We start from the raw sequence: 23,229 nt of genomic DNA, 5'->3' as shown, positions 1-23,229 counted from the left end.
GAGAGAATTTCTACAACCGAAACTATTATGTAAGCCACGGTCACTATTGCAATAAAGGGCGCTAATCTGCGCTAATCCATACTCTCCAAGCTCTTCACATCCTTCTTCAATTTAAAGCGGTCCGCTACTCCTCGCCGTCCTCTTTCCTCTTCCACTCATCCACTCTTTCCTCCCCTGCTGCTACCCTTTCTTCTGTCTCTCTTCTATTCTTCATTCGATATCTTTTTTATCTTGTCTCTTCTTAAAAGCATCAGATTCTTCCAAAAATTCAACCATTACCGTGATTCGCGCCATGATAAGCATACTGGACAACAGCTCTCACTCGAGCTTGCTTCATGGGACCACGTCGCCATCTTTCTGATCAGCTCTTTGCCCTACCTGTCACTCCCATCGTGATCTCCAACCCTTTACCTCAGCGAAGATCGCAACTGCGAGAGTTTTCAAGAGGTTCGTTCCAGATTCTATCTTACTGCTCCATCTGTGCTGACGTTGTCGATGTACTGAGTTATCGCGCACCATAATGAGTATACTGGGCATTCCTTCATGGCAGAGTACTTCGTTCCGGTAGTTGCTTTTCACGGGAAAGACATGAACGTCATCCAGTATAAGCGACTACTGGAACGAAGATGGAAAGCAGAATCCTTCAAGTCGTTCGACTGCTCGTGAGATCTCACTCTCCACGACAGGAACATCACTTACATCATAGTTTATCGCACTTTATTTCGTACTGCACGCTCCAAAAAAACTTGGCGAAGTAAAATTTTATTTAGTAAGGCTACTGTTATGAATGTCCGTCTGGGAATACACGATTCGCATGGATCAGGATGTAACATGCTGCGGGAGGCGTACCATCATTAAAGTTTAAAAGTACAAAACTGGACACGGAGGCGTACACGGCCGTGGGTACATGTGAGAAGATTTCTGCTGTTCAGAATATAACGCGTAACATTGTGGCAATTCACCATCAATCAAAGAAGATACCACCATCGATCGTTATCTGTCCGTGAATCATATCAGATTGCGTCCCTCGGTACGAGTGAGAATATGCTTACTGTTTGGCCTGCGAAACAGCGCATTACATCCATCAGTTGCTGATCTTATGAAACCCGGCCATGTACGATATACACACCTGTGATGAAACGTGCTTCCGGGGTCACCAGAAATGAAACCAGGTTCGCAACATCCTGGGGAGTTCCGAGGTCGCCCACGGATGACAACCGTTTGAACTTAAAGGAAGAAAAAAAGTGTTAAATTAGTATCTCATGCACATTGGCAAAAAGGTCACCTCATCGTAAACGTCGTTGTAATCTGCTGATCCAGCCAACCTAGCAACTACACGAGGTAAAGTTTACCACCATATATTAACGCACAGATAATGAAACTTACGCATTGGTGTTTGAATTGTTCCTGGCGCATATGCGTTCACTGTGATTCCATTGCGACCAAGTTCGATGGCTTACGGAAAATGTTACTGAGGTCGGGCGCTTATAAGACTAAAGTACACTCATACCTGCGGATTGCGTCAACCCTCGGATAGCAAACTTAGACGCACTGTAAGCGCTAAGTGAAGCATGCCCTGAAAAGATGTCATCATACAAGAAGAAACAGCTGCATATGTAGACCTGCCTTTCTTTCCCGCAAGGGAGCTCGCACCGACAATTCGCCCACCCTCACCTTGAGCTATCATCTGCTGCGCTGCATACTTATAACTGTAGAAGGTGCCCGTAACATTGACGGAAAGCACGGACTCAAAGTCTTCAGAAGTCGCTGCGGAAAGCTTTCAGTAAGCTCCAGTGTTAGACGGTCGACTATAAAGTCTTACTTTCCAATAGTGGTTTTGTTCTGATGATGCCCGCGTTTGCAACAAACTATGAATAAGATAAGTTTGGCAAGTCATGATTGCCAGCAATTGAACCAGTCGTAAACAACTCACAACATTCAAGCGACCAAATTCTTTGACTGTATTCTCGACCAAGCCTTTGACATCCTCCTCGACACTGACATTCCCAAACACAATCAACACTCTGCGCTCCGGGAAATCGGTAGTGATGTCCTTCTTGACTTCCTCCAGATTCTCTTTGTTGCTTTCCAAGTCGTTGATCACGATGTCGTAGCCATCCCCTGCAAGGCGTATTGCGATGCTGCGCCCAATTCCTTGCGCAGATCCAGTGACGACTGCGACGCCTTTGGAGTTGGATTGTGTGGACGTCATATTCTTTGACCTGGGATATGGGGAAACGCTGATTTCTTACTATCATTTCATGGGGCGCAGGTCCTTTTGTATCCAACACTCAGCTAATGCCGACGTCTCGATTTGTTCAGAATATAGATGCGCGAGCCACCTGACCATAAGCTTCTAACCTTGTTTTTTTTTTTACACTGCACCAGAAGCTTCACGAAGGTGCCTAGTCCTCTTCCTGTACATTGTTCACGTTACCATTCCACGACAACATCGCATTTAGAGCTGAGCTGTGCTAGGGATTCTTTGTCGGGCCCATCTGTCCTCCAATTGGCACAGGCGGCTTATTTGTTCCATTTGATTCTGTTATTTCATCCGTCCCGTCATCATTTCATCCGCCAAGACCGAACTCATTTTGTTATGCACGAGGTGCTTGTGGCATTACTTGCGTAGTATTGCCCGAAACAAGGCAGCAGAACCCGCGGTAATCGATACTTTGCTGCGACCTTTCGGCAATATCTTATCCTGTAGCGGAGCACACGGAGGTATTCTTCTATTTGACATTAGGCCTCTCTTAACGTTCCGAGTCAACCTAGATTGTTCCATTCCTGACCCTAATTTTTCCTGTTCTAAGACAGCACAAGTCCCAGATCTCAAAGTAAATGAGGTACGTGTCAGCAGAGTAGTCAAGATTTCAATCACCACTCACCAAGTATATTTTCTAGTCATTTATAGGGAATAGCTTGTCAATTGTTATCCGACTCCGTCGGCCCCTTGCTCACCAAGTATATTTTTAGGAAAGCTTGTTATTGTTATCTGACTTTGTCGGATCACTGCTCATGAAATATATTTTCTATGTAGTCGTTTATAAGGATTAGCCTGTCACTTGACTCTGTTGGACCTTCTTTACGTTCCTGTGACTAAGATACTCGGTACCTGCACAATCTGCTCTGCCTCTACTCGCTCGTTAACACTACTTTTTTTCTCGACAACTCCCGGTCCAGAAAGTCCCTTCCTGGTCCACGTTTGTTTATTAACAAGCAAGCGCGTGTCTACAATAAGTGTCAGTCCCTCTTGCACTGCACCATGAGCTTCACGAAGGTGCCTATTGCCCTTTCCCAAGTTTAAAGAGAATGCACACAGGACGCGTGTCTATTGGATGTCGGCTCAAGAACATACATCACGCATTGGCGCCTGTGCACAGAGTCTTGATGCTTTTTTCGACGTCGACGAACTGAAAGCTTAGATAGCGATGAATCGACCATATACATACATACACAATGAAGAGGGCTCGTAGTCTCCCGATTCCGGGAAATGACTCCTGTGCGCTGGTCGGCCGCCGATCTGTAATATGTACCCATTGCAATTGAAGCGTCTGCTCTCTTGCAATTGCGTGCTACTATTCTAAGCCTCGTTTAGTTACTAACCTTGTTCGACAGCAACTTTCCGTTGATTTCGTTGTTCTATAGGTCGCATTATTCCCACTGCCTTGGCAAGGAAGTGCACGGAAATCACTTCCCTTCTCGAATAGGTGAGCGTTTATTGTGACTTGAGCTTGATTCTACCGCAGACAACGACACCTTTCTGTTATCGGGGACTGGTGGTGCGGGCGAGCGCCGTTATGCAGAGTCAGGCTTTCCTTTTGGAATTGCTTTGCAAGTAGTAAAGTCGCCCAAAGTTTGGGCCAGGTTGCTGTCGACGTGCAATTCGATTGGTGTTTGCAGCACAGTGACGCCTCCCTCGGACCCTCGCCACTCCGAGTCCACGTCGATTCCCGTCGGCGCTACAGATATCGAATCGCCGAGAAAACATTCGTGCGCTGGATATTGTTTGATAAGGTCATATTAAAGGTGTACTATCTCGGTGCGGTGCTGGCACAGACTGTCCGGGTTTATCATTCGCCTCATGGATTGAGTCGATCATTAGCGCTGAGCGCCTTGCCACGTAAGCAGGCCCATGTACTTATCAAGTCATCCTTGACCATTTCATGGACATGAAACGTTTATAATTAGTGATCTCGGCCAAATGGACGCACAAACCAAGGTTGAGTTTGCCTTGTGATTCCATTGTCGTTGGGATGCACTAATTATCGGAGCTTTGATTCGGTAACTCCTTCAAGTTAGCCTGCTAGTACATACCGTATGCTCCTTGGTTTGGAAGAGAAGATAAGGGAATTGACATTTGATTTCCAACGTTCACCGTGGACGAACGGGCCGGGTATTATATTATGGCTCTCAAAGTAGCTCATCGATACATTCAGGGGGAATGTACAGAAGACGCCACAAATAGCAAATGCAGACACTGAGTGTCGCAAGATCATTCTTGCTTGTCTATCAATATTTTATGCGGCTCCCAACGAAGACATGCAAGTCGGCACCCAGTTCTAGTCTTCGTCCACGGTGACAACTAACAAAGCGTGTGTCGAAGATGGCGAACTCTGGTTATTACTTCTGGAGGGATTTTAAGCCAACCGTGCGGAACACCTTCTGGTTAAAACACGACCCGCCTTTATATCGATGTTGCTTCCGGGCTTGGTCTCATTCTCATGGCATCTTGAACAATAGCCAACGTCAGAACAAGGTGCGGCCAAAAGACTCTCGGGTGGGAGTTCCATGCATAAATCAATGCTGATCGACGAGTTTGACGTGGGACGGTCGTAAGCCTGCGCTGACAGAGGGACAGGATGGGTTGCGTCAAGTACGGATGTTGTAGCTAGGTATGTATGCGCACTGGGATGTTGTTGCTGCGAATGGATATGTGCCTGATCAGTCGGCGGGGCAATATTGAAAAGTTCTTAACATTGGGAGACGCTTCCTTCCTATCAGGACGGACCGAGACCGTTGGACGGTGGATATGTGATACGAATTAGTCATTGATGTGTTCCGCTCTTCGTGTTAGCAGATTCAATACAACACTTGGTCTGAATTATATGGTCCAGTCAGATACATCATTCACGTCATTCCGAGCACCCGTGCACAGCAACGGTTTGCTCAGAATGAGGGAAATGGTCATCCACGGTACGCGAGTTGGGAAATACCCTCAAGTAAAGCTGGAATAAAATCCATCCTTCAAATGGATGCCAAGGATAAGGACAAGGAACAAACCTCGAGTAGCACAGCATCTGGAAGATCAAGGGTTCAGAATGGCTGCAACAGGACTCACGATGTCAAAGTTAACGTTCAAGGCCTGTGTTGAGAAGAAACGTGGGTGGTAAATTTCACACCGACACGTCCAAGATCGAGGGTGATCGATACGATCGAGTGAATTGTCTCATACCACTTGTAAAACATACCGAATGACAATAGAGCCTTCCTTTACTATGAGTACGAGGGATCGCACGCACCGTGGGCCACAATAATTTTTCCAGCGCATCGTCCACGCAAAAGTGTCCGTGAGCTTTGGTGCCTCGTCGCGTACTGACCCACGATTCAATTTCATGAAGCCGGCTGGATAGAACGTATCATGACAAATATGCTCAAGGCGTGAAAGGTCATCTAGATAGATGAGGTGCAAGGAAGAGAGGATGAAAGGTAGCTTAGGAAAGCGATGATTTTATGCAATCGATGGTGGTAGAAAGACGAAGAAGGGAGATGCGGCGCAGCGGAGATAACATGAGTCGGGAGATGACGGGAAGAGCAGTCACACGACTTGCCACAATGTGACCGCCTGTCTATTGCAGCTGATGAATTCTAAACATGCGGCAGGGTCTCTTGCAGGGCTGCGTGATGAAAACAGAGCACTTGCGATGAACGGACTATGAAGCTCGTTGTAAAGCACATGAACGCCTAGATTCTGAAGAAGGAAGATCTCAGCGCTAGCACGATGACGAATGCCTGGTCATAATGGTATTAAGTACTGGAAGGCTTAGTCAGCGGAAGTGTAAGATGTTCAATCCCCTATTGATAAATCAAGACCTGGCTTCATTAGGCCTTCATCGGAAGAACTAGTTGCGCCCGGTTCACTCCAACTGAATCTAACATCTTCTCTCACAAACCACCATGTCCACACAAGCTGCAGCACCTTCTTCGTTACCTCCCGTGGCTTCGAAGCCCAAGAAGCAACCCTACCCCTTCTACCTCGGTGGTGTTGCAGCAACAATTGCTGCTTCCATCACCCACCCCCTTGACCTTACCAAGGTCCGCCTTCAAGCGTCGGGTGACAAGGGTATGGTAGATTCCATAAAGAAGACCGTCCGCACTGCCGGCGTCCGGGGGCTCTTCGATGGTATCTCTGGAACATGGATGCGCCAGATGAGCTACAGCTTGTGTCGCTTTTGGGCATACGATGAGAGTAAGAGGATCTTGGGAGCTACACCTCAAAGCCCTGCATGGGTTCTCGCCACAGCAGGTGTCATGGGTGAGTACGAAATCCTATATCGTACGATCGATGATACTGAGACCCGAGTTAGCTGGCTCCATCGCAGGTGTCGTTGGTAACCCTGGCGGTAAGTCTCGATGTCATATGTTGTGACCCCATGCGCTGAGCAGCGATTTCGCCTGATTAGAGGTCGTCATGGTGTGTGTCTTCCTCTATCACCTTTGCCTCGTGCTCACAATATGCCTTCCATTACGTGATTTTCAATTTCGCCATCGAACCATGATTTCCGCTCCCGCCCGGAACGTCTTCGCCCCCTCTGATTCAAATCGCGCCATATTTATCAGGTCCGTCTGCAAGGAGACTTCGCGAAACCACCCGAAAAGCGGTTTAATTATAAGCACTGCTTTGACGCATTGTTCAGAGTAAGCATCATGCCCAGTTGATCTAGACGTGTCCCGCGCGGTTCCGTGCTCCGTGTTTCTTTATTTTGGTCGTCGGTCTTCCTAGTGTCGACTTTGTCTCAAGGACAGTATTATCGGGGGGCGTCACTGCGCGAATCCAAACGCAGCAAGCCATACGGATCTAAACTGGCCGCGTAGCAGCGATGGGAGAATGGGAACGCGAAAGAGTGTATTGTTCCTCGCTTGCTCATCCTTTATACTCCCATGCGCCGCTCTATCTCCTATCTTGCCTATTCCGCCATTTTCGTCATCCTTGTGATATTATTGGCTGTGCCGAGCATTCACCCGTGCTTGGACGGTTCTGGTTTACACGCGACGACTCTGCGCCATGGTATGCGGAAAGCGCGCTATCATTGACGGCCAGGTCATAATGCATTACGGATGGACACATGGATTAATGCGTTCATATGACATTAATTTGCCGATCACTCAGAGGTCAGCGGGTACCAATCTGGAACACCGCATTGTGCAACACTGTAGTCTACTTCTTTCTTCTCCTTACCTTTTAGTATCCACTTCCAGTCATTTCCCAACTGTTTTGGACTGTCCCTGATATCCGGTCTTGTTTATTCCGAGGCCGAGGTGCTGACGTCATTATTGCAGATGGTCCGCGAGGAGGGCCCATCATCGCTATTGCGAGGTGTGGGTCCAAATGTCTTTCGGAGTATCTTGATGAACTCCAGTCAGCTGGCTTCGTAAGTTGCCCTTCTCACCTTCTCATCCATGTCACATGTCTAACCCGCATTCAGGTACGACTTCTTCAAGGCTGAGCTCCTGAAGACAAAGTACTTCGATGACAACATTGGTTGTCATTTCACAGCCAGTTTTGCAGCAGTACGTTTTAGCTCTTCTCATTTCCTACATTCTTATGTCAAGCTCTCTTTCAGGGAACGGTTGCAACAACTGTTTGCTCACCCGCAGACGTGCTAAAGAGCCGTATCATGAATGCTTCTGGGCCCGGATCGAGCGTGAGTCTCGTTTTTTGCGATTAATCGGCCACGCGTGACACTGAGACACTTAAAGTCGACGATTGGAGTGATCCGGTCCTCTCTAGCGACCGAAGGCCCGATGTTCATGTTTAAAGGCTGGCTCCCCGCATGGTCGCGTCTCCAGCCTACCACAATCCTGATTTTCTTAACCCTCGAGCAACTGAAACAACTCGTCGACTGGAAGCGCGGATCGTTGTAAACTGATTGTGCTTCATCCCTTTTGAATGATCAAAATATTTGAATGTGGATTTGCTTGGAGGGACCATGTGTGCGATACCACGCATAGATTTATCCCGGAGATATCACTGAGTGGAAGTACTGTTAGTTGTCGATCTTTGATTTCTAGGCGCTCGCTAGAATATATCGTTGCGCCACGCTGTGGTTTTGTATTTTACTTTAGTTGCATAACGCTTTTGTGGATTTTGTCTCGTGTTGTTAGAAAATAGGGTCGTATTTTGTGAGCGTGTTATTGGGGATGGTGTTTGATTGTCGTTATTAATATTGTAGCGCGACCTACCCGCTAATGTGATGATGAGAATTCGCTGACCAGTCGCGTCATAACGCTGGGTAGAGGTCGGAGGCCTCTGTCGATCTGACAAATTATTCGTGTCAGAGGGGACTGGGAGGATGCTGAAAACGAACTGCGATACCGGACCAGGAGAAAGATTAGTAAAAGGGTATCGATCGATCTCGAATTTTGAGCACCCACATTGTAATCATTCTCGCACTTGTCAAGCCAAGGCGAAGTTCTTGTTATCCACACGTCCAAACATTCGATTTGATCCGTGGACACCGCCTTATTTTCATAGCCTGTGAATTATCCATTCTCCACTTAGGAGTTGATACGTAGATCAAGCGGATTTTCATGCCCATGTCAACGCCAATCCTCTACGTATATGAACTGTCACCATCCTCTCGCGTAGCATAACCCTGCATCGAGTTTACTCACTTCTTCGGCCACGGATGCGGTACACCAGGAACGCTTTAGTACTAGTACCGACCCTGCCCGATCGTTGGCGAAGTCGAGACCACAATAGCAAACGGACGTTGTTCGGTCCCTCGGCGATCCGGGGCTCCCAGGAATTACTCGTACTTGCTGTGGGAATAGTACTAGTCTTGGCGAGGATGCAGTTCTTCAAGAAGCTTAAGCTATCGATTCAGGGGTATGGATATCTGCGGCCCGCTGTAGGCGTGGTAGATAAGGACTAGGAGTTGGTGGAGGCGAGTAGTATGAGCCGCGCTTGCATGAATAGCGTTTGTTTGAAGGAGTCTCCCGAGACTAGTCTGTCTATGAAGTGAGCTTGTCAGTGGTCTAGTCCCATCTAGACCAATAGCAGGAAGACAGCCGTGGAATCCTTCCATTGATCTATTTGATCAGCCTCGTTCAGCCGAGTGATAGATGTCATGACTCAAGAACGAACTGCTGAACGACTGTCAAGCTTCAACGTTCAACGTTTCAACTTGCGGCGTTATGCGTTATCACCTAACGCAAAATGACACCACGACGGAAGTTGGACCCAAACTAAACTGCATGTTAGACTGTGTAGATCAAGAGCAATTTCAAACAAGGCCTCTGCTTAGACGTTGTGGCTGACTAAGCTACACAAACCTATGTACTTACCCTACCAAAAACATATTGATTCTCGAAATCAGAACCAGTGAGTTGCAGGAAAGGAAATGATACATGTTTGCCCACCGATTAATGGTCGATAGGCGCCATTTTTGCGATAGTGGATACAACTTGAACGTCACTGGTAGCCAAAATATGAAATAAAAAACGTATGCGGGTAGATAGGGCTACAGTATATCAAATGCGAGGTACATGATACAAATGGAAGAAACTTGAAATGCGGATTAAAATGTCCACATCGCTAAAGTAAAGAATGAACACCACAAAGTGGCAGCAGAGCCCACCTGCATGCGCTCTCGTGCACTACTTACCTGTCCAACTTGGTTGCTCCCGCTTATACCATGAGCAGATCCGGAAAGAGAAGATGCCATAGGAATCCCCCCAATTCCGGTGCTCAATGGATAAGAAAGGGAAGATGGCGGCAACATTTTCGTTCCTGCAGGAGAATGATAAGACAGTCTGCCAATGTCAAAAGATGACAACCAACCAGGAAGATCATACTGTCCTGCAGATGCTGCCGAGACAGCATCCTCTAAACGTTGACCGGCATCAGAAGGAACGGTAGACAGGAACCCGATCCGAGGAGGGTCTTGCGAAAGTCCTGTGAAAGAACCATAATAGAACGCTGCGAGCACACTAGCAAGAAATGAGCGGTCTGGAACAATAAACCTAAAGGACAACCGAAGGAGTAAGAAACAAAAAAACGGTGAGCCGCAGCTCCCGCTTGGAATACGCGAGGAGCTCCGCATGGATCCGTCCTCTCTATCTCCACAGCTGCAGACAAATACATATATGACGGTCACTCACCCTTTCAGAAACGGATCTCCTAGACTCCAGCTGTACAGGTATCCACCCCCACCGAGAACAGGCACATCAGTCTGCGCAAGATTCGCCCCGCACACTTGTGCGTCTCCGGAGTGCACTTGATTCACAAAGTCTCTTGGGTCGACGGGGAACATGCGACCACCAATCTGGAATGCCAGTGTATGAGGAGATGAACAGGCAAAGTGAGGTCCCCCCAGCATATTCTGGATGTACGAGATGACGTCAGGCGGACCTCGAATCAAAGAATTGCCCTGCAAAGAGATGTTAGATCCGGTACGAGTCAGTGGACTATGGATGACGAACTGTGTCAATCAACGCTGACAACGAGATGTTACTAGAACACAACTGCGACCGGGGAAGTTTCACGCCGTCAAGAAAGACATCATCTATCGGAATCTCCCAAGCAATAGGATACGCCTTTCGCGGGCGGATTAAATGCTTGATGTACAACACTCCAAGGTGAAACATACCTCGAGAGAAGTATCCTGTGTCAAACCGTCTTGTTGAAGCGTATATTGACGCACAGGAACCCACGTCAGGCTCTCATTCTGAACCCCAGATGGCAGTCCGCCTATAGAAAGCATGCCTTCGTTCCCCCCAATCTCGATCGTATCTCGCTGCAGAGCAATCGCGAACATGGGCGACGCAAGCCCTCCGAGCGAAACAAGGCGAGGAATAAATGGACCGGATACTCCAAAAGAAGAAATGACGGAAGACGAGGTCGTCGCCTGACGTTTCAGCTGAGGCATAGACTGGTAAGAGGGAGGATCGATATGTCGAAACGAGGAAATTCCAAGGACAGACTTGTCAAACCAACGCTTCCGCATAGCCGAGATACGCGAAACTACATCACGATGAAGACTTCGTGGTCTCGAGACCTGTTGTTGGTTCATGAACATATCGGTCCATATCACGCTCCACAGACTATCAGCACAACATCCTTGTCTCAGGTAGACGCTCACCTGTTGAGAGGAAACCCAAGCCCAAAGATCCCAGAGCACCGAGTCTGAGCCACAGACGTATTGGTATCGTTGATCGCCGCGAAATACTGATCCTGCAAAGTAAGACCCGCCAATGACACAGCGTCATATCCAATCATCCCTCTCGCATACGTCCCAGTCTTCGAATCGCCATATACGAGGGAAGCATCCAGGCCTATACCATGGAACGTGTTCGGTGGGTAAAGAGCCGTATCTGCTGAAGAGCATGTTCCCTGGCATACGTTGGACAGAACCCACAAATCCGAGGAACCCGTGTCTTGTGCGCTCCTCAGCCTCAGATGCAGTGCTCCTGCTGTATATTTGAAAGCTCACCTAGGACGACAGGCAAGGATGTGCCGCCGATGTCTATGAGGACACTATACGTTCTGGTGGAGCGTCAGTCAAGAAGAAAAGTCTCATACGTACGACTCACACGTCGAAGAAATCGCCAAGTCCCGCTACGCCGGTATCCGCGCCGAGCGTGATCCGTTTGGGAATAAGCCTCCGGCTCAAGGGCAAGTGCAAACCGCCCTGCATTCGCTTCCCAACATGTGAAGAGTAACTAGAATTCCTCGAAGCGAGTTCGGCGGCGGCGGCGGAGTACAAGAGAATGAACGCTGCAAGAATGGACCGTACGCGTTTGTGCATCCCCGAGGCACGGATCACCGAGTCGGCAGCAGCTAGTTGACTTCAGCGGATTTCAGCCAAAATCTCAGGTTGGGGGAATATGTTGAAAGTGAGTGTAATGACATTGATTGTTTCGAGTGACTTTCAACACGTGATCGCATCTCAACAAATGTATCATATTTCGCGAAAGCCTGGCGTCATACAACGAAGTAATAATGGGAATACAGTAATAGAAAAGCCTGCAATAAATCATACAGCTCGACTGCATAAGAATGCACGCGACCGTTTTAAGGGGACGCGATCAGATTATTATTACCCCCATTCATGTGCCCGTACAACGGTTCATGTGGTTCAGCAAGACTCTGACCCATATTGAAATCAGACGCGCCAGAAAAAAGGGCCGCAACATCCACGGATCCGTCCCCGAACATATTCATCATATCTGCCGGTGACGACAAATACATTCCCGGAGACGCGTCCATGCCCATGCCACCTGGGTCCATAAAACTCGGCGCCGAAAGCGACAACCGCCGTAGATATTGTGATGATGAGGGCATAGGTGCTGGCGAAAAGGCGCTCTGCGGTATGGTTTGTGGGCTCGTGGCTCCAAGAACAGGGTCAACGAAGAACTCGGAGGGTGAGAAAGCCTCGGGACTGCTATGTTGCGACCCACCGTCACTGCCTGCACCCTTGGCAGCCACGCTGGGTGTTTTCTTGCGGATAGGTCTGATCCAGGGAGGCCGCGAACTTGGCTGTTCCTGACCTTCTGGGCGAGAGGGCTCCAGAGGAATTTGCGTCACTTTGGTCACATGAATCAGCCGAGAGGATCACTGATGCCAGGAAAAAACACTCACAACGACAAAATTCTTCCATCAGATCGCCTGATCTTTGTCCACACACGTATCGCCCACTGAATCGCCTTAATAACCCAACACACGATCGAAGCGCGTCAATCGCCGGCTGAATCAAATGTTGGAGTTTCTCGGTCTTGCAATTAATCAATATGGTGATAAGGGTTCTTCCTGCTTGTGTGAGCTGGTGAATCACATGCACACCATCTGACATGAATGATCAACCAATGCAAGACGATCTATAATGAGAACACTCACAATACGTCATCAGACCCTTCCCTGCTACCTGCATGTGCGACGAGATAATCTGCAGCGCACATGACTGCGCCGCACTCATCTCCTCCTTCTCCATGTCCGCGGGATCCTCCTCCATCAGCGCATTGTACGCTCTCTCCGCCACAAAATTTGAGAAGCGATGTCGATGGATCAACATTCTGACATACTGCTCAGCGCAGTGCAAACGCACGGCCTGGGTGACCCTGATCACATCATCACTCGCTAATGTTGCCGACGTGTGCGCCCAGTACGGGGGTATTGATCGGCGGATTTCGTCTAGCAATGCTTCCTCTTCGCGCAGGTCTTTTGGACGTACGTGGCCAGACAGTACGCCTGCAGCGCGTAACAAGAATGGAGAAGTGTCACCCGACCGATCGCGTGGAGGCGGTATGTCCAACACCGACTCCATTACGACCATGATCCTCACAGCGGCGATAAACGCACTCATACGGCTCTCTGTTCCTGCGGGTTGTGGAAGCATCCCATCAAGTGTGATGAACTCGTCATCTACAACAGCAGGTTCTCCAATGTCTGTGTCCCGAAGGCGAATCATCGGGGGTCTGCCAAAGTGGGCAGATAGCTGTTTATCCCATAGGTATACGCACCAGAATGTGCGCTTGCGGACTTCGTCCTCGATGGGATTAAAGAGGTCATAGGTGTCGGCCGATCGATGGAGGCCAGTATCTATCGACACGGTGATAGCCTCTGATAAGAGTGCTGCTGCTTTTGAAAGTTTTCCCAGACCAACAGCATAGACCGCGGCGATTAGATCGGCCTGGATAGTGTACAATGTGGGATGGTCCGCAATCGGAAGAGTACGTAGGCGTCCAAACAATTCGAACCATTGAGTGCCGGCAGATATCCCATCACTAGGATCTGATCGTACTCTCGGATCATCGATATGACGGGACGCGAGGCAGCATATAGCTACAATTAACGCTGCGAAACCGGGTTCACCCCACTTTCTGGGATTTCCATAGTCCTGAAATTGTGGATCGTGTGAGTACGGGAAGGATACCATGTGAATGTCACACACCCCTAGAAATGTCGGAACATGTAGGAATGGCAGCAGGTAGTAAGAAGTACACAAAAAGCATTGAACTAGGCTGACGATTATAAGATTAGCCTAAGCGATATTAAAAGGAAAAAATAGAAAATCTACCTGTCCATGAGCTCTGGAACTATATATGATGTGATAAGGCGCCACAACGTTTCAGGATTGACGTCTGTGCGTCTAGGCGTCCTATTCGGAAACCAAGTTGGGTTGGCAGTATGAGGGGATGGATTTGCCCATGCCGGATCTGGGGAGTCTTTCTCCGTTTCAGACTTGACTTGGGTGTGATTTTCGACCAAAAGGTCTAAGAGAGGAAGGCCAGAAGTCTCTCCTTGCCAACGGGTGTAGCCTTCATCATCGAAGTACAGATAGGAGGCACATATAGACATGCGTGTAGTCTCTTCCGGTTGTTCGCAGTTTGATCCATTTGGGGTATGAGACGACTGCCCAAGCATGGAGGAAAATGCCGTGTTTGGACTCTGAGCCCGCGGAGAACTCATGGATGGAGATGCCCTGAAGTGGGTAGATGGATTGGTGAGTGGGAAAACGTGGAGAGATGGGGGTGGGACACCCGAAGGAAAGCTATGGTTTGCTGAGGCGAAAGACACCAAAGGGCTAGCAATGTTATCTGAAGATAACAATTGTGAGGATGTAAGTGCAGATGCACCCGCACCTCCAGCAGCGAAGACAGCAGGGGGGATTGCTTGAATGAGAGTTTCGAGTTGATGCATTCTATCTTCTAGGGTCGCAGTTCTTCTACAAGGTGATGAGTATCTATTTCAGAACGATATGGATAGACCACGAACTTTGATTTATGAGGATGTGTTCGCTTTCCTGGTTCTTCGAAGGTACAGGGTGAATTTGCGGTGAGACAAGCCTGACATGGATGACCCTCATCGCATTTGATTCTCCTTCGACTGAAGTATGGTGAGCGATGGCTGATGACAGATAAGATATGAAGTAGGCACTGACCGACAGCGATCACACGCTCTGAGAGATAGGCCGAGGTGAGTAAATTGGTATAGTAGGAGAGGGAGAGTACGACTGACCTACTGAGCTTGAATCGTCTCTCCTTGAGGATGGACGTTGAAGCCTTTTCTTGCTCCTCCTGAGCTGGGGACATGATTTTTTAGATGAGGAATGAAAAGTGAATTGAAAGGGTTGGCAGTCAAGTATCAGAGCAAGTGCAACGGACTTTGTCTGGCAGGAGCGGCCCAATATTAATGATCCTTCCCATGGCCGGCCCGTATCGGCAGCCAAGTGTAGGTACTAGATCGGGAAATTATGGTCTGTTCCCCCGGTCTGTTCCTGGGTATTGGAGTTGGTTGCCCAATCAGTTTTGTACATTTGTTGTTCATCCGGACCGAGTAGACTCCAGATCGCATCATGAAGTGAAGATCGACATCATTCATCCTCTAGCACACTAAAATTTTACACAGCTAATTGCATGTAGCTACACTGCTGCATCTGACTAGCACCCGAATGTTCAGTAATAGTTTGTGCAACTCAGCGCTAGCTACTGGATAACTCCGCGGACTGTCCAGGTGCTGTCAAAGGTGTGTGTAAGATGCTAGTTTCCTGTTCAGAGTTACCCCCTGAACGCGACCAAGTAACGACGGACGCTATAATGTTGCCCGATCTGAACTTTGTGTCACTCGAGTCATCAGGTCAGTTATTATAAAGTTCTTTCATAACATTACGTTCATCGTTAACGTTGATTGGCTGATACAGCTTCATTCTTCACCCAGACGCTCAATAAATGTTCTTCTGAACCTGAACCATTAACACATCCTCGACAGCCCCTCGACGTGTCGTATAACGTAAATCTGGGGTGGATGGTTACAAGCTAACGACATCAAGTTGAAAATAAACCCGTGAACAGCGCGGTATCTCAACAGTGAACACACCCGGATGATGGCCCGAATCTTCAATCCATAACATCCAGAGGCAAGTCAAGTCGTTGCAACGTCACATTTATGGGCGCCACGAGCTTTCAATGCAACACGAGGTAACAGTAAAGGGTTAATTGAACTGATGGACACGTCAAGCTGATGCTATGGCCCAATGTTTCCTAACAAAGCATAGCTCTGGTAGCTCCTGCAACCGTCACTTCCACCACCCATCGGTCGAAACTTCCCGAGCCTATGCGCTGGGAGCATACGCTTTGGATCTGCAGCCCCCCTCTTGAAGACAGTTCCTCGTGACATTCTTGAATTCATACGGCCTAGTTCTCGGCCTTCTCAATAGTGCGTTGTTGCCAAATAGCCTATCAGTCTCCAGTAACCCTGATATCAGACGCGGAGTCCTTATTTAGCTTCGCGCGCCGCTTGTTTGGGTCCAGAACGCGACAAATCGCGGACTTTTCCATCTATTAGAGGATATATACGTTCGCTAGATCTTATTTCCACACATTCATTGTCAAGTGCATCACATCTCTCGGAGATTTTCTTGTTAATCATCGTCCTACAGTCAGCATTCGTTCGGAACGTTTCGGACGAAGATCCACATCCCATGACCTCCCACGTATCACGCAATCCTCGTCGGCCACCCCGGCTCTTCAAAAAGAAAAAAAAAAGGCCCATCGTGACACGCAAGTAGATGACGTTACCTCACTGCAACCAACAAGTCCGAAGTTCGTTCAATTGAATGTGTGACAACGCGGCTTTAATCGCGCACTGATTCATATTGGACGAACGTTCTAAGACACATGATGCAATAATGACGAAGCACCCGGATCTCGATCGACGTCTTCCCTTTACTGCGCGTTCATTTCCACTTAGACCCATTTTGACATCCTATGCTACTTAGTCTCTGCTCACTGGGCTGTGATCGTATGGACTAGTGGGCTGGGCTTGCCTTGGCTTGTCTAGGTGAGGCCCTGCACAAAGACAACGTACGACTCATCGGAAACGATACCCGACATGCCGAGCCTGCCAGTCATGCGTCTACACAGCAAGTAGTGACTTGCCCCACGTTCCCTGTCTATATCGCAAAATTGAAACGCGCATACGCAGAATCATGATGGTTACGAGTCTATCTTTCTTTCCCCACCAACTCTCACACTCCAAGTAATGAAATCCAAACTCTGACAGAAACTTCAATAAGGTAATGAGGCCACCGAATGAAGTAATTCCTCAAACTTGCTGCGACACGAGAAGCTTTCGTGCGTAACTTGGTGACATGCGGCCGTAGCACCGTCTTAAACACGCATTGCCGCCGGATGACTCAAATCCGGCCCAGCGGATAGTCACGACAAGGTTAATAACATTATCCGCTGCTTACGACGACCACAAGTAATATAGATCAAAGGGCTGTACACTGTACGCAGAAGGCTTCGATATCGATGCTTACGATAGATAATGATACGCTTCGTCAAAATCGGGATCATTAAAGACACCACCAGGCGCAAATGGATCTTGCTCCCACTCCCCATATGCAGTCGGGTTCTCAACCACGTCGTCTTCAATAATCTGGTACCCTTCGATCTCTTCACCGGTATCCGCGGAGGATACCTCAAGGTGCATGTCGACGTTACACACACGTGGCGCACCGCTCTGCTCGCGTTCCCTCTGCACAAACTCGAGCAGGTTTCTTGTCTGTTCTTCAATGCAAAATACTTCGATGGACTCGAGAGCACGGCAAGGTATGATGCGGGTACAGGCATCCGCAAAAGGAGTCTGGATGGGTAACAGAGCTAGCAGCGCATTTGGGGTACGAGATAGCGACAGGTTGCGGAGTTTCGGAATGACAGCCATCAAGAGACTGAAGGGAATCAAGCATGCAGCGACACCGTTGAGCGACAATCGCTCCAGGTGTGGAAATGGCGTCTTGGCGACGGAATCTTTGGACGTGGCCAAGTAGTAGGTGCACACTCCATGATTCAAGCCAGCTTCCGTAGAGATGTCCCATAAATCAAGAAAGCCGGTTGCGAGATAAGTCAGGAGATGGCCAGAGTCCTCGATATCAGGACTGGCAATGTGATTGGCATCCTCGATGGAAAGCGAGATGAGGTTAGGGGCATGGATGTGACTGAGAAGCATGGCAGCATCTTCGACATTGGTATACCCCAAATGAATCTCTTCAAGCAGGGGAAGCGAAACCGGACGATCGCTGCGTTGCACCCCTGCATCAAACTTCGGTCCAGAAACCCTGATCACGAGTTTTCGCAAGAGAGGACAAGCCTTGAGAATTCCCGTAAACTCATCCACTGTCGGCCTGACTTCACGGCAATGTTGCGAAAGCTCCAATGACTGAATGCAGCTGGAAACATGTGAAAGCGGCTCATTGAGAGCTACACCAAGAGTATAACGAGAGAGATGTGCCCAGTTTAGGTGAACGCCGACAAGAGTTAGGTTTCGCAGCTTCGGAAGGGGGTGTGATTGTGCAGAGTGGGGCGCGCCCGTCAAAGCAGCAAATGGTATCCCGTCGAACATATGTTGTGTGCGTGGGGAGAAGACGTCCGAGTGACCCAAGAACTCATTGCATCGCATGAGTATCAGAGTTTCAAGGCACGGAGCACCCGAGCCCTTTATCAGAGTAGGCACACTGAGGCGTTCAAGAGCGACACGAAGAGGTGCCCACGTGTCGCTGAGGATCGTCAGCGAACGCCACCTGTACATCTGCGGGAACAGAAGGTCGAGGATTTGGGGGATGAAAGTGGCATATTGGAAGAACGTCGCAGCATTGTGAGATGAGCATTCTTCCCTGAGCGCGAAGATGTTGGGACCGATGCGAGCTTCAAACAAAGCATGACTTACTCTTCTTCAAAGTCCCATTCTGGATCTCGAGTGTCGATGAGAATGTCCACTGGGGAGTTTCGTGACCGCGCGATATGAGCGGCTAGGCGCTGCACGTCGAGGAAAGTGGTGTATGCGCGTTCGTCTGATCCGACTTTAACACGAACAACCTGCTCAAGACTCATTGAGAGGCTTGACCATAACGTCGAGGTAGATAGTGCAATATGTCTCCATTGGCGATGTACGGAAGCGAGTACAGTTGGCATTGTGACGCTTTCGGGACTGAAAGGGACCTCATATCTTCGTTTGGGATCAATATCGGTGGATATGGTGTGGTGGGTGGCCAGCGTGAATATGTACGATAGTATCTCAACTGGGAGAATGTTGATATGACACTGTGGACGGTGAATCTGGTAGTTCATGATGGTTTGAGAGCAGAAGAGGATCGCAGTCAAGTTGAACGTTCATGCCATACTTATTACGCCTACTTAAGCAAGGCTGTAATTCTGCGATACAGCGATGCCACTCCCTTTGTTTCAGCTGTCATGCAAGACAAAAGAGAAGGGGAATTCAATTGTCATGAGAGCGTGCCGTACTAACGACATCACGCAACAATTGTTTCGGTCGGATCCGACGGGAAGCGAATTACTTCCGTGCAGTGTCTACGGCAGTGAGGCGTCCTTTCAAAGGACTTTTTTCAAATACTACTTGCGTAGCTACATGAACGTTTTATTAAAGTGGACTCTAACAAAAGCATGTCCAATCTTGACGACAAACTAAGCTGGCTTGCATACTGTCAAACATTACTCCTTCTCTCCAAGTCGTTTGTTTGCATTTGCGAAAGCTGTCCATATTGTATAGCTTCTGAAGTCATCAACATCGATGATGCGTGCATCTCGCAGACATGGTGACTACTGCGAAGGTGGAACATAATTCGAGAGGCTAGGACGCTGTGAATGACAAGTTGTAGCCTTAATAGCCCATCAGTGAGTTCATAAGCAATGGCAGTTCAACCGGTGACATACGTATCGAATATCTGTGTATAGCCAATCTACAGCCGAGAAACAAAAGATAAGTCGCCGAATGGCTGGGGTTTAATAGACAAGCACACGCACCGGAAATACAGCGTCAATAATCACATTGGTGACTGTGATGGCTTTGCGAAACGAATTTAAACAACAATAACGTCGAAGAAAATTATTTTCACGCACCGATGATGCATAGCATGTAAAATATGCTACCGCCGTAAATGGTGTTTATGATGGAGCTCTTAATTTTCCGGTAGTCGCTGAACTTCTTGTACGCAGTAAGGGCCAGTATCACTGTCAGGTCGGGTCAGATGGCCAACAGTACGCCCTACACAGTAACTAACCACATTCGAAGAGTGCCAATACAGCATATACCAAAGCAGCATTTCTTGACGAGTAGAAGTCTTGCCCGGGTATCGTAGACACGCCTGATAGCTATATTAAAACGACACGTGTTGGTAATACGAATGAACTCACCTGCTGATATCAAGTGGTGATTGGGAAGGACGTTTATAGAAACAGCGGCGATTACTGTCACCTATTGCAAAGTTAAAGGTCAATGTTCCAGTCCTGTGGAACACGTACAACGCTATAAGTTACTAATCCAATCAGCACCCTCTTGCTCTTTCTCCAGAAAGCCCATGTTCGAACGACCAACAAGCCTGTCAAAGAAGTATGATCTTGCCCGCTCTTTGTATGGGTGATAAGAGCAACTCGCACCTTCCGCAGCCACGATACCTATGATATGAATGACTGAATATCGCGTTGTTAGGTCGAAACCACTAAACGACGACTTGCTGTTTTCTGCGAGACTGGGGGCCGGCTTTGTGTCATGGGATCAGCTTATCGTTAGAAGCCATTTCTTATGGATGCTTACCGGGCCGCTGACACGCAGTGCAGCTACGACAACCGTGAATGATACGCAAAAGATAAGGATAGATGAATCACCATATGCAGTCAATCCAGAGCCTATGAAAGGCAGATATCGAGATATGGTGAAGATGACACGAATTATATCCCATGGCCTGGTCCAGGTCCACTTTACCTATAGACAGTGATGAGAACAGCAGCCACGGACATAGTATTTTAATCTTGACCTCATCTTGGAACGTGATACAGAAATCGAATATCTGACACGCCGAAAAGAGTCATTGATAACAATGAATGGCTTGATGCTTACAAGAATCGCAAAAGCACCGACTGACGATACAACGCAGTAATTAGTCGCCGTCTCCCTCGCGGACAATCCGAGGGCACTTACTATTAGCAAACTAAGTAAAGAATCAATGATCAGTGACTTCGAAGCTGCGATCTTCACACACCTTGGATATCTGCAGATCCGCAATCTCCGAAAATAAAATAGAAGTCATTTTAGAAACAAAAATAAAACCTTGCCCTTGTCTTCTATTAGACCTGCTTGAGGGACTAACGTCGCTGCAGGCCCCACTTAAGTACAGTCGTCGACACACGTATGAGAGCTTTCCACCCAGTTCTGGAGACTCCAAGTCGTGATCATCATAAGATGCAGATCAATCTAGCACAGCACTTGAGAGGGCAAAAATAGAAACTCATTTGGCACGCCTTACGATATGGTGATCGTGATGTCGAGAGAAGTGTTTGTTTACTATGTGCAGTCCAACGGATAGTACTTGTTGATATTTACTATACGCCGTAGGACAGTGACAGGTTTTGTCATTCGCTTGCCAGGCCAGGAGATAGTGACCTGTGTTCACAGCACTACCTTTGGGCACCAGGAAACTGCTGTGCCACTGTTGCAACTGTTGTTGCCGTATTTGTTGTGACGTTCCAAACTCGAGTTTCACGCTGCTAAAAATACAACTTGACCACTGAACTCTACATCAGCGCCTTGGACTTCACATGATCATATAACCTACTCGGTTCCTGGTGTCTGCACTGAACACTAATTTATAATGCGTTCCAGCGCCGCAGGCCTATGTCAGATTTCGGCTTTCTGGATTCTGAGACGACACAAACATCTGCCACTAACACATATATCACAATGTGAGTCTGCAATACGACGCGCAAAGATCCTGACTACCCCAGACATCGATGGCATCATGGGCGCGCAACAGGAATTCATTCTCGAATTTGCATGGATGACCCTTTTGAAGCAGTCTAGCAGAGGCACAGTGATGTTGACTGGAATGTGGATCCATCTTCGAACACCTGTTCAAAGTCAGCTCGGTTGGGCTTTGCAGGAAACCATCAGCGGGGAATGGATGCTGGGAACCATCTTGATGGTTGGATCCCAGGGCCATATACCGGGCTTCTATCCCACTGGAACCACGAGGATCATGATGAAGGAGATTATGATTATGATGAGAAAGAGCTTGTGATCCACTTTCCGGAACAGTCCTAGATAACGATGACCTTGGCGCGGGCCAAATTTCAGTGATATTGACAATATCAAGCAACACACAAGTCAGGACCTCAGAAGCGAAGAAAGGTGGCACTGACCGCGTCTTGAGATGACGCCCGCGACTACGCCGTTTTGAAGAAAGAAATATGGGGAGGATTCAGACTACAATATTTATAATGAAAGATTGTTTAGAAGACCGAAAGACTTGGTCGCGGCAGTGGCACATGGTCACTAATATTTGGTGCACGTGCCGGGTCAGCCCGCCGGAATATCTCGGAACAAGGATTCCAGCTCAGCCAGCGATCCGGTTCTTTCCTGCTAACGCTCGGCCCAGCTCAACATGTCAGCGACTCAGCGACCCTAGAGTCAGACGAAGTTGGACCTTCGACTCTCTGTTTCAATACATACAGCTCTTCGTTTATCGTACGATCCTACTACGCTCAAACCTCCGACAGTGTGTCCTTCGTTACTCATTTCTCCCTCGTCCTTTTTCCCAACTGGACTCCTGCCATGGCGTCCGACGTACGCAATCTCGAGGCCGACATGTTTGCGCCGTGGTTGAATCCGTTGGGTTGGGAGCTGAACGGGTCTACCTCGAATTTGGAGGGCGACATCCTCTTCGCAATGACGTTGAAATATATCACCCCGTAACCCAGGAGAACGTGTTTGTTGTGAATCGTGATTACAGCGGCCAGCCTCGTGGGTGTTTTCCTTGACCCCTCCGTCAGTCAGTGAGGTATCTCCAGCAGACTTGTCTTTCATCGATGCTGCTAAGCGCCTTAAACTTGTTTCGATCGTGAAGAATGTTCAAAATAGTGTCAATGATCGAGATCCACAATCAGTGTCTGATATTGCCGACACTTTCTCCGACATCAACATGTTCAAGATGCAATTGA

General features: G+C 48.3%; 6 protein-coding genes across 6 annotated transcripts; 1 reads left to right on the top strand and 5 right to left on the bottom strand.

Annotated features, from left to right (window-relative positions):
• Window positions 1-650: 650 nt before the first annotated feature.
• On the bottom strand, window positions 651-2,416 carry HD556DRAFT_359375 (uncharacterized protein). The gene is made up of 10 exons (XM_041310372.1): window positions 1,934-2,416; window positions 1,823-1,868; window positions 1,627-1,767; window positions 1,511-1,576; window positions 1,387-1,455; window positions 1,286-1,332; window positions 1,130-1,226; window positions 1,053-1,060; window positions 894-997; window positions 651-834 (listed from the first exon to the last, which is right to left on the bottom strand). Exons 1-9 carry the CDS (start codon window positions 2,210-2,212, stop codon window positions 965-967), a joined length of 786 nt encoding a protein of 261 aa, XP_041161678.1. The 5' UTR covers window positions 2,213-2,416; the 3' UTR covers window positions 651-834; window positions 894-964.
• A 3,761-nt stretch (window positions 2,417-6,177) lies between these two features.
• On the top strand, window positions 6,178-8,587 carry HD556DRAFT_1268698 (mitochondrial carrier domain-containing protein; the record flags this gene model as incomplete). Its single annotated transcript, XM_041299146.1, has 8 exons — window positions 6,178-6,535; window positions 6,588-6,623; window positions 6,684-6,694; window positions 6,841-6,918; window positions 7,561-7,652; window positions 7,707-7,791; window positions 7,845-7,925; window positions 7,981-8,587. 8 exons carry the CDS (start codon window positions 6,178-6,180, stop codon window positions 8,143-8,145), a joined length of 906 nt encoding a protein of 301 aa, XP_041161677.1. The 3' UTR covers window positions 8,146-8,587.
• A 981-nt stretch (window positions 8,588-9,568) lies between these two features.
• HD556DRAFT_1362467 (aspartic peptidase domain-containing protein) lies at window positions 9,569-11,837 on the bottom strand. The gene is made up of 7 exons (XM_041302669.1): window positions 11,715-11,837; window positions 11,364-11,666; window positions 10,872-11,316; window positions 10,705-10,818; window positions 10,384-10,652; window positions 10,064-10,212; window positions 9,569-10,012 (listed from the first exon to the last, which is right to left on the bottom strand). The coding sequence occupies exons 2-7, from the start codon at window positions 11,498-11,500 to the stop codon at window positions 9,801-9,803; spliced, it is 1,326 nt and encodes a 441-aa protein (XP_041161676.1). The 5' UTR covers window positions 11,501-11,666; window positions 11,715-11,837; the 3' UTR covers window positions 9,569-9,800.
• A 331-nt stretch (window positions 11,838-12,168) lies between these two features.
• HD556DRAFT_1290298 (fungal-specific transcription factor domain-containing protein) lies at window positions 12,169-15,481 on the bottom strand. Its single transcript, XM_041299382.1, has 8 exons — window positions 15,239-15,481; window positions 15,162-15,179; window positions 14,996-15,106; window positions 14,298-14,945; window positions 14,172-14,241; window positions 13,118-14,117; window positions 12,863-13,066; window positions 12,169-12,807 (listed from the first exon to the last, which is right to left on the bottom strand). The coding sequence occupies exons 1-8, from the start codon at window positions 15,310-15,312 to the stop codon at window positions 12,296-12,298; spliced, it is 2,637 nt and encodes an 878-aa protein (XP_041161675.1). The 5' UTR covers window positions 15,313-15,481; the 3' UTR covers window positions 12,169-12,295.
• A 1,672-nt stretch (window positions 15,482-17,153) lies between these two features.
• On the bottom strand, window positions 17,154-19,513 carry HD556DRAFT_359285 (uncharacterized protein). The gene is made up of 2 exons (XM_041310371.1): window positions 18,947-19,513; window positions 17,154-18,893 (listed from the first exon to the last, which is right to left on the bottom strand). Exons 1-2 carry the CDS (start codon window positions 19,345-19,347, stop codon window positions 17,537-17,539), a joined length of 1,758 nt encoding a protein of 585 aa, XP_041161674.1. The 5' UTR covers window positions 19,348-19,513; the 3' UTR covers window positions 17,154-17,536.
• A 67-nt stretch (window positions 19,514-19,580) lies between these two features.
• On the bottom strand, window positions 19,581-21,794 carry HD556DRAFT_1362426 (uncharacterized protein). Its single transcript, XM_041302668.1, has 14 exons — window positions 21,276-21,794; window positions 21,215-21,224; window positions 21,134-21,153; window positions 21,051-21,083; window positions 20,902-20,998; window positions 20,831-20,853; window positions 20,674-20,776; window positions 20,539-20,615; window positions 20,431-20,491; window positions 20,298-20,381; window positions 20,137-20,247; window positions 20,041-20,081; window positions 19,951-19,976; window positions 19,581-19,896 (listed from the first exon to the last, which is right to left on the bottom strand). Exons 1-14 carry the CDS (start codon window positions 21,321-21,323, stop codon window positions 19,722-19,724), a joined length of 909 nt encoding a protein of 302 aa, XP_041161673.1. The 5' UTR covers window positions 21,324-21,794; the 3' UTR covers window positions 19,581-19,721.
• Window positions 21,795-23,229: the final 1,435 nt, after the last annotated feature.

Source organism: Suillus plorans (genome assembly GCF_016647745.1).
Source record: "Suillus plorans strain S12 chromosome Unknown HD556scaffold_20, whole genome shotgun sequence".
NCBI classification, from domain to species: Eukaryota; Fungi; Basidiomycota; class Agaricomycetes; order Boletales; family Suillaceae; genus Suillus; species Suillus plorans.
The sequence above is the reverse complement of the archived record's forward strand: the minus strand, read 5'-3'. Positions and strand labels throughout refer to the sequence as shown.